Source organism: Strongyloides ratti (assembly GCF_001040885.1).
Source record: "Strongyloides ratti genome assembly S_ratti_ED321, chromosome : 1".
Taxonomy (NCBI): Eukaryota; Metazoa; Nematoda; class Chromadorea; order Rhabditida; family Strongyloididae; genus Strongyloides; species Strongyloides ratti.
Genome location: NC_037307.1, coordinates 5,373,307 through 5,388,192, shown reverse-complemented (window position 1 = coordinate 5,388,192; position 14,886 = coordinate 5,373,307). Strand labels below are relative to the sequence as shown.

General features: G+C 19.5%; 3 protein-coding genes across 3 annotated transcripts; 1 reads left to right on the top strand and 2 right to left on the bottom strand.

Moving 5' to 3' along the window:
* Positions 1–5,835, bottom strand: SRAE_1000172500 (Ubiquitin carboxyl-terminal hydrolase; the record flags this gene model as incomplete). The annotated part of the gene is made up of 8 exons (XM_024648715.1): positions 1–4; positions 86–137; positions 2,101–2,443; positions 2,496–3,850; positions 3,903–3,910; positions 3,977–3,986; positions 4,026–4,040; positions 5,820–5,835. 8 exons carry the CDS (start codon positions 5,833–5,835, stop codon positions 1–3), a joined length of 1,803 nt encoding a protein of 600 aa, XP_024502665.1.
* A 435-nt stretch (positions 5,836–6,270) lies between these two features.
* SRAE_1000172400 (Hypothetical protein) lies at positions 6,271–7,005 on the top strand (the record flags this gene model as incomplete). Its single annotated transcript, XM_024648714.1, has 2 exons — positions 6,271–6,291; positions 6,337–7,005. 2 exons carry the CDS (start codon positions 6,271–6,273, stop codon positions 7,003–7,005), a joined length of 690 nt encoding a protein of 229 aa, XP_024502664.1.
* Positions 7,006–7,121: 116 nt separating this feature from the next.
* Positions 7,122–8,198, bottom strand: SRAE_1000172300 (Caenorhabditis elegans ly-6-related family-containing protein; the record flags this gene model as incomplete). Its single annotated transcript, XM_024648713.1, has 3 exons — positions 7,122–7,414; positions 7,519–7,707; positions 7,751–8,198. 3 exons carry the CDS (start codon positions 8,196–8,198, stop codon positions 7,122–7,124), a joined length of 930 nt encoding a protein of 309 aa, XP_024502663.1.
* Positions 8,199–14,886: the final 6,688 nt, after the last annotated feature.

Here is a 14,886-nt window from a genome sequence, read left to right as displayed (position 1 = left end):
TTATCTGTAAAAAAAATAAATTAAAAGTAAATGCATTTGAATAAAAGAAGAGAAAATAATATTAAAAAAAAGTAAAATTATATACCTATGCTTCTTTGTAATCTTTTCTTTTTTTTTTCCGTTAGCGACAACACACTCTTTAATAATAGAAAAATTAAAATTGTATTTATTTATAGGTCATTTGAAAAATCTTATCACATTTCTAATCAAAATATTAAATTTATGTAGTCTAGTGAACGTTATTTTAGAAATGAAGTGTTATTACTTACAATTTTATATTTAATCATTAATTTTTAATATAGTTGTTAAAAAAAAAAACAAAAAGCAGAATTACTTTTATTTTACATACACTTATCTGTAATATAGAATATATAATAATAACTACTTAAATATTTTATATTTTAAATAATTTTAACAATTCTTAAAACATTTTAATTTTAAACTATGATATATTAATTAATTTATTGATATATATTATTTATATATATATATATATATATATATTATTTTTCAACAAAATACGATTAACTTTAAAAAATCGTAGTTTGTATTGTTCTTTTATTTTTCATATTAAATAAAATTCCTGTTAGATAAGACCTAAAGTATAAAAAAAAAAATAGTGTAAAATAAAAACGTTTTTAAATAACGTCAAATTGTATGGTATAATTTGTTCAACCAGAAAATAAAAATAATGAATGTTTAAATAATTACTTTTTTTTTTATTATTACCTAACAAAAAAATAATTTTTACAATAAAAATGGAATTTAACAATACTAATAGTATAAATAAAAAGGCAAGTTATTAATTATAATTATTTAAATATTATTTGACAACTTTATTAAATTAATTTATTTATGGTTGGTTTCTTAAATGAATTACTATACCCAAAGATAGTAACATCCTTGATTTAAAGTTCATTTTATAATAAAGAAAATAGACAAACTTAAAGATGTGCTCTATATTTTAAAATCAATTTCATATGATTTATATGATGGTTTGTAAAAGATTTTGTATACGTCGCATGGGATATAATGATAATTGATAAAAGGGAAGTAAATAAAAAAAATAATTTAACAATCTTTAGATATAATTAAAGAAATATTAAAAATTGTATTGTCACCATGTATTCATGATCGATAAAAAAAAAATTTCGAATCTTCCTGTCTAGTTTACACTTACATAATATCCTAAATATATATATATATTAAATATTATAAACAAATATTGAAAGATTAAAATTTTTCAACTTTTTTTTCATGTTTTATTATATTAAATTAATATATATATATCAAAAATAAGATGTACCATTTTAAATTAATATATATAAATATAGCTAAAATAAAATATCGCAGAATAATCTTAATAAGTTAATCCTGTCCAAAGTTGTCTTTAAACATCACTACTGAAGTGTTTCTGTTTCAAATAGTCAACAAGCATTGTTAGAGAAAAATTTAAATATGTTCTCACTATACAAACTAATGACAAGTATACTAAAAACTTTATAATATTTTATCATTATATATTTCAGAAACTTGTATGCTATTAGGTATTTAAGAATTGAATTTTTAAAAGAATGACATACATAATTAGTATATATTTCTCTTGGTTACCAAACTATATATATATATATTCCAGGTTGTTAAGGGGATGCTATTAAAATTAATAAATGAAATAATATTTCAATTTTTAAAATAAATATATAAGAAACCAGTAAACATAAAATATTTATATATTTAAACTATAAACACAATTATATATATTTTTTTTTAGCTTTCTTGATACAAAATTTAAATAAAAATTAAGGTAACAGAAAAGGCATCTATGATATACATTGTGAAAAAAAAAGTAATAATTAAATACCAGTTGTTAATTATTTTAAATTATAAAAATATATCGAAGCAAAGCTTTAATAAAAAATTTGTGTTATATTAAAATAACAAAATATTTCTTTAAATATAAAAAAAAGCTAGTATTAACAAAAATCATGTATTTTATAATTTTTGTTTTTAACATTTTTTCAAACATCTTTTAGTATAAAATAAATTGATAACAGTATTAAACTTCAAATAGAAGATTACGTAAAATAAATTAAATCATACGCTCATAAAAAAGAATATATGCCTCACATTTACTAACTTGATCCACATCAACAGCATGAACAGATGAATCACTACAACAATACCATCTCCCATCTTTATTAAAATCTTCACGATTTTCATTATATTTCTTTGGTATATCTCTGAGGCATTCATCTTCATCTCGTTCAGTTACTTGCTTCATAAAGTCATCATAACTTGCTGCATTATTAAAGAATTCTTTAATGTAAGATATTTCCCTTCTTGTTTTGACATAAGCAATATAATGTCCACCACTAAGACCACCGGAATGAACAACAATACCATATAAACGGTATAATACCCTTTTTTCTCCTGGTACAATACGCTAAAATTGTACAGATACATGTATAATAATATTATAAATAAAATTAACTTACTTGTCCATGTTTAGCAACAAATGGAGCTAAGTCTAATTCAAAGTTAAAATCAACATATCCAGAAATTTTTCTAGTTCTAACATAAACTGAATTATGAACCTGTTCAAATCTTTTAAGATGTAATGTAAGTATTACAGGTGGAGAGTATATGAGATATTTCTTTTTAGCTTCAACCATTTTTTTCTTAGCTTTAGGATTTTCTTTTAGCTTTTTTTTATTAAATTCAAGACAACATTTTTCACATTCATAAGAATTAGATCCTGTTAAATCTTCCTCTGAAGTAAATTGTTTTAGACAATTGTATACACTACGCTCCTCATTACAATCATCACCATCAACTTCAACAAGTCTTTCCCTATATCTATCTAGATGATTTTGTGAACAATTAGAGTTGTTATTAGATTGATAATTATCATAATCATCCATTTCCTGTTCTCCATCACTTGTAATTTCCTCCTCAAGACCACTACCAGAACTTTCTTCAAATTCATCCTTCTTACCATCAATATCATCATCCAAAATATCATTATCAACATCATCATTCTCCCTTGATAAACCAATTTTCATTCTATTATCTTTTTTTGCTTTTTTAGCCTCAGGATGTTTGTTGTTTCCAAAATTTATTGTTGGTTTAATTAAAGGTGAATTTGTTGTCATAGAAGCAAGAGGTAAAGAAAGATCCATAAAAGGTTCTAGTCTAGAGGAGACATACTTACACCTACAACATGTCAGTGTTTGAACCAAACTACCACCAAAAACACGATCAATCATTGGTTTTCTACCAACTTCTAGTATAGCTCTTGCATATTGAGCATGTTCAGGTTTTGCCTCTTTTCCCGATATCGGAAATTGTAATTCACTCATAATGGCTTTTTTAAATCTATCTATCTCCTCAGTCTTCAAACCATCCATCAAATATCTTAATAATTCATGAGCATCCTGTTGAGCCCATCCACGAAAACGATCAGCCTTTGCACAAATTTCAAAAAACAAATCTCTTGGATCGACACGTTTCATTGAAGTAAAAGTAATATAAAATTTTTTAAAACTTTCTGTTAAACGACATTTTTCAGCATCAACTTTAATAACCATTTCATCTAATGAAACTTTGTTATCATTTATATAAACATCTCTTTTGGGTACTTCTAAAGATGTTGCCTTAGAAACATTCAAAGTATATTCCTTAATAACATGAGTATTTAAAAGACATTGCATAACAGAATTAAAGAAACAAGTATTTCCTAAATTTGTAAGACCACATGGCTGGCCAATCAAATTATTTGATGATGGTGATGATGATGTTTTATCAATAGGTGACATTTCCTTCCTTTCCTTTAAACATTTTTCTTTGCCAACTGAAGCTTTACCATTTTCAAAGTTTAAATTAAATGAATTCATGACAGATACCTATTTTTCTAATGATTTATATAAAATTCTGAGTAAAAATTTAGTTATATTATTTTGATAAAGAACAATAATACATTAAAAAATCTATATAATTAAAAATTTAAAAACCTAATTTCAACTTACTTAATAATATGACTGCTCAATTCGATAAATAAATATTATCTTCTTCTTCTGGCGTCAAAATATAGTTTGGGAAATGAGACATTTACCAGTTGGCTATATAACCAGTATCATTATTCCAATAATTGTCTTATTACGTACATTGTTAAATAATGTAAAGAATGGATGAAATATCACAATTTCGTCGTAAGATTTAGGTTTCAAATGTTATAGTAAATTTTTAATAATATAAAATGATGAAAACATTGTATTTTACAATTATTTGTTTTTTAAATAATAATATATCTTTTTAAACTAGTAGAAATAACACAGATGAAGAGTATCTCTCCGTTATCAAATTTTTATATTTTAAATTTTTACAAAAAAAAAGAATATCCAATTGAATTATCCACTCAAACAATTGATAAACAAAAAACTTTTGTATAAGAAAATAATAAATAAACTGTAGTAAAAGATAAAAATTATATCTAGTAAAAGTAAATATTTTAAAAAATATAACTTATAAAAATAGATTGCCTTTAAAAAGATTTATTTTTTTTATATTAAATAAATTTTTAACAAAATTGTATAAACATTCACAATCTTTTTTGTTTACCATTTTAATATTTTATAGATTATATTTACTTCTATGAGTTAAAAACAAAACAACTTAACTTTTTAATAAAAAAAAAACTTTGACAAAGATTGACTGTGTATCATTATTTTTAATATTTTTAAATTAATATTAATTCAAAAGTTATGATAACTTTTATAGTAGATAGAGATTTTTTTAAAACCCAAGATTTATTTTTTAATATTTTTTTGATTTACATCATTTGTATTTTTAAGGCGATAACTAAAAAATAATATCTTAAAAAATGACAAATATATGCAAAAAATCATGAAAATTTATATAAACTTTATAAAGTTTATTGTGTTTACATTTATTTTTTTTAATTAATTCTTGTATTAAATAAAGTTTGATTTTTTTTTCTAATCGTTTATTTTTAAAATATTGTTTGATAAAAAATATAAAGATAAGAGTTTTATATTGAAAGAAGTTTTGTATTAAAAATAATAATATTTTTAAATTAAAAATGTACAATGTGTTTTTTTTCTAATATTATTTTAATACAAAAAAATTTTTTTTAATTTACAAAATAACGATTTGAATAAATATTTATTTATTGAAAAAAAAGTAAACATTTTTCTATAATTGTATTGATTAAAATATGAATAAGGTAAATTTGTAAATAACAAAAAATTATTATTAGATATATGCAATGATTGGTGGTGCAAGGTATATTTGATTTCTCCTTCCAATTGGTTTACATTTTGATGTAGGTATAATGACCAGGAGGTAAGAAAAATGTCAGAAGATTGTGCTAAAATTTTAAATAAAAATATGTCTGCATCTAAAAAAAAATAATTTTTTTTTCATTAACACAAGATTTTTGATATAAATGAAATCATCTATATAACACACAATAAAAAGGGATTTTTTTTTTAAATATAATAAAAAATTAATTTAATTTTTTTTTTCATAACTTATAACTTAAAGAAACTTTGTTGTTGATGAATATACAAAAATTGTTTTATAAATTTTACCACTAAACTAAATAATATTTAAAAAATTTTCACGATTTTTATTATTAAATCTATGACTTTTTTTTTTATTTTATTTCCTTTACAAATATTGGTATTTAAAAGTTTTTGTACTTAAATAATACAAGTTGTTTTATTTTACAACCAAAAACATCTAAAATAAATAAAGGTATAATCTTAAGAAACTTGTTTTCACTTTTAAAAGTATCTAACTGTCTGCAAATATCATATTATATATATATATATTTTTTTTTCATCATAATCTTTCCATATTTTTAATAAAGTCATTTGTAAGATTACATTTTCGTTGTTTATTTTCTTTCCCATTAGAAAAAAAAAATAAACTTAGGTAAATAAAATAAAAATATAGAATTGCAGATTGCAAATTATGTTTAGTTATTTGTATTATTTAAATTGAAAATAGCCAGTCTTTTATTATGTTGTGTATATGAATAACAAATGTAAGTGTGGATACGTTTCACTATAAAATGAAAAGTGATCTAGTTGATGAAAAAAAAAGAAATTACACCTTATTCTTGAGAAAACTGTGACTATGTTATTTTTAGATAATATTATAATCAAATTAAAACTAGATTTTTAAATAAAACTTTTGAGTATATAAATAAGCATGATCGAGAAAAGTTTAATTAATCATTTTTAAAAAATGAAGTTTTTTGGAATTTCTGTAAGTTTATTTTTATATGTTTATAAAACTTTTTTTTTTGTTTAGCTTTGCTTTTTACTTGGAATTACCTTTTTAAGTGCTGAGGTACCTGCTGGTTATGCAAGTGTTAGACAATGCCGTTGTGATGACATTGATAGATGTTCAGAGGAACTTCAAAAACGAACATTAAAATGTAAAAAAGAGGCACAATGTACTAATATATTGAGTCGTATTGGAAATGCCGATAAAATAATTGCATGTTTAGATAAAGAAACTGATTTTGCCATAAAAATGGATAGTTGTGTAAAAAATAAAATTGGATCACTTGGTTGTTCAAATGAGGTAAATCCTTCAAATCTTACAATTCCTCTTATTCCTATAATACCACATAATGATGGAACAAATGTTGATTTGTCAAATGATGATTCATTTATTGCAGCTCCAGCTGTCTCACAAATGCAAGGTCCTCCTGAACTTGGACAATTTATTATGTGTTTAGAGGAATGTTCAATGGTAGAACCATTAAATATTATTCCTAAAACTCATCGTTCTAAAAGATCTCCTGTATCTTGTGCCTTCCTCATGAAATGTGCACTTTCTCCACCCGATGAAAAAGCTAATGCTGCTTTTAAAGAATGTGAACAAGAATATAATTTTAATGAAAAAAATAGAGCCAAAGAAAGTTGTGAATGTTTAAAAGATGCTGGTATTACATCATTATCATGTACCAATTAAAAATTATAAGTTAATTTTATATATATGTGTAAAAAAAAAAGATTTATAAAATACAATAAAATTTATTTTTTTTTTATTAAATTTAATCTTAACAATTTATAACATATATATTACAATCACCGTCTTTCAAGAATTTCTTTAAAAATAATGATTGAAAGCACTAATAATAAAGATAATAAAGAACAATGAGAAACTTGTGAACCGGAATTACAATGATCTGAGTAGCATGTACAAACATTAACCATACTTTCATCACTTTGATCAGAAGGAATCTTGAAAAGTTCACGTTTCCTATACTGTCTACAACTATCTCTATGCATCCACCTATACCAAGTGACAACTGTTTGATTAAAACCGTTTATTAAGATATCATCTAAACACCCACGAATATGTCCTTTGATTTTAACACCTAAAATAAGATATATTTTTTTTTTAAAAAATTAATTATTTTTATTAAAATATATTTATATATATATATATATATATATATATATATATCTAATAATATCTTACCACCAACATTGGCATCTTCCCACATATGTACACATATTGTAGAACACATTGTTGCAGGAACATAATTAGAATCAACATTATCTTCATTACATTTATTTGTAAAATTTTTAGGTTTTTTATAAACATGATTTATTGCTGGCCATACAGCACCATAAAAAGTTGACATACATGAATAACATTTAGCCGTATCTATAAAAAAATCAAAGTATATCAATAAAAATATTTATATTACCACTAGCTGGTTGCCCATCAAATATGTGTTCTTCATATTTAGGAGGTAAAAAATCATCAGATCTTATATATGATGAATCAAAAAGATCATGACTCTCTTCAAAACTTTCCATCTCAATATTATTATTATTATCAGGATACATTACATGATTCATTGTACTACTTTCTATGAATCCACCATTTATTTTTTTATAATCTTGTTGATGTGATATTATATTTGTAAGATGTGGATCAAAAAAAGAACCATCAGGTACGATAGCTCCTTTTATGGGAAATGATAAATGAAATAATATGAAGATAATATATATAATAATAATATATTTTTGTTTATCTATTTTACTATAATTTTTAGGTATCCTCAATCTCATTTCATTATGATAGAACCATACAAATGTTTTACATTTAGAAATAATAGTTGATATTTTTAATACTGTTACCTTAATAGACATATTAAAATGATGTAATATAATTTTAAAAATAAATATTTTTAATAATGTTAATAACTATTTAAATAATAAAAGAATATAAAAAAATTAAAAGTTTAGTAGTATTATGAATTAAAAATATAAGAATCGTGTGAAAATTTTCATTAAAAGTAGCTTATCAATAATCAACTAGTGATAAGTCTACTTATCTAAAGTGAAGTATGGGAGAACTTTCTATAAACAAAATTACATGTCCCAATTTTTTTACTTATATTAACACTTCTTATATTTTGTCATGTTTTCTTATTATACTAAAAATATGTTAAAAAGGAAAAACTAAAATATATAAAGAAGTATAGGAAGATGTTATTATTGAGATTTTCAATAGATCTCAGTATAGAACTTTGATAAGAGTTTATTAAAATAATAATAAAAAAAAAAAAGTAAAAACAAATATAAATATGTCGATAAAAGTTATATTAACAAAAATATAATGTATAAATAAATTTGTCATTGTTGTCAAATTTATAAAATGAGTTATATTAGCAATTGTTTTCAATATAAAATGTCCCAACTTTTCAATCTTCTTCAAGTTTACATATGTAGTAGATTAAAAGAGGAAGCCGCACTAAAAGTTATATTTTAAAATGATTTAAGCTAAAATAGTTGTAATTTAGCTTAGTTTAAGTTTGATCATTCTTCAATAAACTAAATTTATATTAGGTGGCTTTTTATACTAATGTTTTATGATTAACTTTATTTATTACATGTGTAAAATTAATGTGATTGATAATGGGGGATATTTATTAATACACAACAATCATTATTTCTTATATTAAAAAAATATTAAATAGTATTATATAATAAAAGTTTTAATAAAATAATTAAAGATAAAAATTGTAGTAATAAAAACATTCATAGAAAAATTTAATAGACATATAGAAAATTCTTTGTAACTTAAAAAAAAAAAATATTTCTTTTACATAAAACTTTTATATATTCTAAGATTAAATATTAAAAAAAAAAGGCTAAGTAAAAAATTGTATTTCTAGACTACATTTACCTTATAAAAATTCTATCCTTATAAATAAATAAAAAATTTTTTAAATAACCAAAAATAAAAATATCATTAAAATACAAATGGTAAAATAGTTTTTAATATATTCTACTTAATAAATATAAAAATAATAAAAATTGTTGTAGCCTGGATAGATCATATATAATAAGAAAATAGCATTGAAATAGATAAAAATATTTCTTTGTTATTGTGTGAGCATAGGTTTAAACAAAAAAAAAATGACAATATATAATAACTCTTGGGAAATAAGAGTAAATTTTTGGGAAAACTTATAAAATATGACAAATATGATTTTGAATTGTTAGAGTGCTTTCTTTTTATATAATTATATTAATATTTTTTTTTTTAAAAAATAATAGTTCACAATTTTTAATATAAACAAATTTTTGTTAGAAATAAACTTTATACTATTGATGATATGTTATATGATGTAATAAAATAAAATAAGTAATTTATCTGCAAATGAGTGATTAAGATTAATTAATAAAAATTTTTTTTTTTTACAAATAAATTTGATATATTAATAACAATTTTTCTATATGATTTGAAATAATCAGTGTTTATCTTTGAAAACATGTTATATTATAATGATACAACAATATTGAAATAATAAAAGTTATACCTTTTCAAATATCTTACAACAGGGTATAATTTTTATTTAAATATATTTATAATAAATAAATATTTATAAAAATTCACAGTAAAAAAATATGCAAAGTTTAGTTAATTTTAAGTAAAAATTTAAATGCAATAGTAAAAAATAGTTATATAAATAAAATTATCAAAAGAAAATTTTAGTAAAAAAAAAATATTAAGATATTCTAAAAATTTTTTTTTTATTACATTCTTGTCAAATTTAACAATATAAATAAAACAGAACAAATAATTTAATAATAATAATTTATAGCTTCAATTTATTGATGCTTTATACATTTATATATATAAAATAACTTTATAACTTTCTATTATTTCTTTTTACAGATAAACAATTGTCCTATTAATTGGGCATCTTGTTTAAGATAAAATGATTGTCTCTCTCTACAAAATGTTTAAATTATACAACAAAAAGAGTTTTTGATAATATAAAAATAACTTTATAAAAGATTATTTTTAAAAAGTTAATTTAACATATAAAAATATTGATATTACCCGATATGATGGCATAGTTATTGAAGAGAATCGAAAAATTTAAAACTATATACTTTTTTTTTTATGATTATTATTTTTTTTATAGATAAAACTTACGAGGTAAATAAAAACTTTGTGTAGTATATTTTTGATTATCCCAAATTGGTTGACGAAAACCTGAAGCACCTAATACTGATGTTGTTAATGATGTTAAGACAAATAGTAATGTTGAAAATATTTTAAAAAAATTAATTTTTACTTTTTTTGAAATATATTTATTTTTATAACACCAAAATAAGTTATCTTCATTTATATTATATTTTTTTTCCTCCTTATAAATATACTTTTTTTCTTTCCTCCTTGCTGCTTTAAAATAATGACAATTTTCTAGAGACAATGATTCTTCAAGACAATTTTGCCTATTCATGATTTATTATTACATTTATAGAGAAATGAATTTTTATATGATTTTTTTTTAATACTTTCAGCTTTAAATACAATTATTTTTGATATAGAATTTTAAATATATATATATATATATATAATACACACTAAAAAAAAAACATTGATATTTATAATTAATGAAAAACAAGTATTATATATATATTGTAATAAGAGATATCACTTAAAATAAATTGAGTTAATGTAAAAAAAAAAATTAAAAAAAAAAAAACATAAAAAAAATTATTGGATGATTAATGAAGGAATGTTTAACTACTTAAAGGAATATAAAAATAATTGACTTAATATAATAAAATGATTCTAACGGCACATTACATAAATTTAATTCTAGCTTTAAAATTTGATTAGTTTACATTTTATACAAAACCATTTTTATTATAAAAAAAAAATAAATAAATAAAAAAATATTAAATTTATTGAAACATCATGGTTTGAATAATTTTTTTTTTTTTTTTTATTTTTAATAAATAATTCTTTTAATAATAAAATCCTCTTTAAAGTCTTGTATATGAAGAACATCGGTTAAATATTTTGAATAAACATTTTTTTTTAAGTGATATTAAAAAGGAAAAAAAAATTATTTAAATATATACTACCAGGAGATTGAAGTATTCAATCTTTTTTAAGTCTTGATTCATTTCCTTAAAAAGAGTTAGTAAAAAGTGTAGTAAATAAATTTACAGTTTCAAAAAAGATTCATGATTAGTTGAAAGGGTAGTAAAGAGGATGTAGAAAATGGATAACTTATATTTATAAAGCTTAATTTATACATTAAGGTTAGCTGATAATATGTAAATTATATTAAATTATTATATTAACTATTTTTCTTTTGTCTTTCAAGTGATAAAATGAAGAAAGAAATAATGTATTTATTCTAATTGGTAATGAATATAAATATACAAATTGATAAATATAAATAACAATATGACAATCTTTTATTAGATATATCATAAATCTAAAGAGATTTTATTCATTTGGGAGTTTAATTCTTTAAATCAATTTAGTTATTTTAAAGAAAAAAAAATGTTTTATGTAATCCATTAAATTTAAAATATCAACTTTTACAATAAAAGAATAACAAAAAAGGTTGGTAAACATTTTGTACTTTACTTATATAGAAGATACTTATTATAAAGTTTAATTTAAAAGGATTGGAAAAAATAAAATAACTTTTTTTTTTTAATAAAAATAAGTATTTCCATAAAAATTTATTACTATATAAATAAAATTTAAAAATTTTTATAGTGTTAATAAATAGAAAAAAAATAAGAAAATAAATATATGTATATATATATATATAATCAAAATTCAAAAATATAATAAACATAAAATATTTCCCAAAGACTTATATATGATTTTTCTAATAATTAACAATAACTATTTAAATATATATATAAAAAAAAAGATATTAAAGAAAATTTTTATAAATTTTTAAGAGGACATAGAAAAAGTTAAAATTTCTAATGGTCATTAAATCTTAACTTATCTAACTTACAATATTTGTCTTTAAGTTGTCCTATTAAAATAAAATTACAAATATTGTATAAAATGGATGATGAAACTAATTTTCTCAAACATTTAAGTATCTAGTAAATAGAAATTTTAAAATGAATTATTAATTTAAAAACAAAGTTCTTTTAGTAAATGAAAAATTGAAGGGTGACAAAACACGATAAACTAAGTTATACTATATCATTAAAAATGTCAAAAAAATATAATGATATAAGATTGATCACTATTAAAAAGATTAAACAAAATAATGAATTTTTATAAAAAGGTGTTAAAATAATTATAATTTGGATGAGTATTAATATGATTAATGAAATATTAAGAAATATTTGGTAAAATTTTTTTTTTTTTACTTTTTTAATATAATTTAACTATTATATTTAAGAATGCCTAAAATGTAACATATTATAGAAAATATATAATAAATAAAAGTTTTGAAATATTAAAATATATATACATGTATATGCAACAATATTTCAAATAAATGTAACAAATATTTATTTTTTTAATCTTTTTTTTTCTTAAATTACTGCTAATTTTTAATAAAAAATTTTTGTTTTGTTAGAAAAAAAAAACAATAAAATAATAATTATTTTTTTTAAAAACTTTTTATGCATTTTATAATATCTTAATTAATTTTCTTTTTAAAATAAAATCAAAAACAATATTATATATGAATATAATATATATATATATATATATTTATACGTAATGATTATAAATTTAAAACCATTAGTCTATTTTTGATTTAGATGAAATATGTGTAAACTCATATAAATAATTGTTAAAATTAATGAGTAAAGTTTGTTCTTAATTCTATCAAATGAAATGGTGAAATATATATAGTGGTTGAGATGTGAGGTAATTGAAAATGATTTATTAACCGTCAACATTAAATAGAAAACATTATCCTATGATTTTAAAAATATAATATATATTTTATATAAGTTTGGACTATTATAAATTTTTTTTTTGTTTTATATATTAAATTAAGTATTCTTAATATACTGATATTATAGTTATAATTTCTAGTTTAAAAATAATTGTAACCAATTAAAAACAATGTGAAAATAAATATAAATTGGTAAAAATATAAAAATTATTCATTAAAATTACTATAATATTAATAACAAAAACTTAAAATTATTACCATTTTTTTTTCTTTATAAACATAAATTATAATATATAAAAATTATTAGTAATATTAAAGTATAGATTTCCTTTAATAATAAATATTTAAGAAAATATGATTTTCAATAATTTTTATTTTATTGACATAATAGATAGTAATATGATTCTAATTCGAAATTTAAAGAAAAAAGGCAAAAATATTCGTTATAATATTATTCTTCGCTAAATATTATTGTTAGTTTCAATAATAATTATATTGTTTGCACTGAAAATATGTTTATACGAAAGCTAAACTATTCCTAGGCATCATCTTAACTAAATAGAATCACAAAAATTGTTTACAAGTTTTATATGGTTGTAAAAATGTTATAATAAATATCTTGATTTTCTTTAAATATAAATATTAAAAAATATTTTAAATATGGTTAACTATTTTTAATAAAATAGAACATTATTAGTTCATATTTTTTTTTTTTTTGACAAATTCTTTTATCTGTTGTAATAAAGAAATAGTGCATTTAAAATCAGTGAAATAAAGTATTAAGTATAATAAAAACAATAAGTAGAGACATGCAAGATTTACTATATATAAAAGAACAATTTTAATTCTTTATACGGCAAATTTAATAATCATGAAACAATGAAAATTTTTAGAAGAATACATTTTGTTTATCTTAAGAGTTAGAAGCAAAATTGGCAAGATATTGTTTAGTTACTAAGTATATTGTTAATTTTATATTTATATAATATTTAAAAGGATGGTAAATTTTTCAAAAAAAAATATAAAAAACTATTAAAATGAACAGTTTATCTAAAAATAGATATAATATAAATAATGTTTATTTAAAAAAGTTTATAGTTAAAATGGTTATTAAGAAGAAAAAAAAAAGAAAATAATTAATACAATTTTTTTATATATATTATAAAAATATTTTATTGTGAATATTAAATAATTTGTCAAAATAAAGATACAGTTAGTAACTTCTTAATTGTCAAAAGTTTATATTTTTATAATTTTTCTAAATTATTTCTATTTAAAAAGGAAAAAAAAAGTTTTTCTTTAAATAAAATTTATCTGTAATATAGTTTGACAACAGTAAATTAAAATAACTTCAATCATAAAATAACGTTTAAATTTTTAAAATTTCTTCTTTGTTTTTTTAATGGTGCTTTTTAATGATATTATTGAAAATTTAACATACAAAATAAAAGCTACTATAAAAGTTAATTTTTAAAACAAAAATACATACTATAATATTAATCAACTTCAATAAGAAAATTTTCTAAATTATTATAAAATTAATTTTTGAGCTTTTAATGATTATATATAAACTGTTAGACAAAGTTTTATAATAAATAAAACATTTTTTTATCTTTAAAAAAAAAGTTAAACATTATTGGATA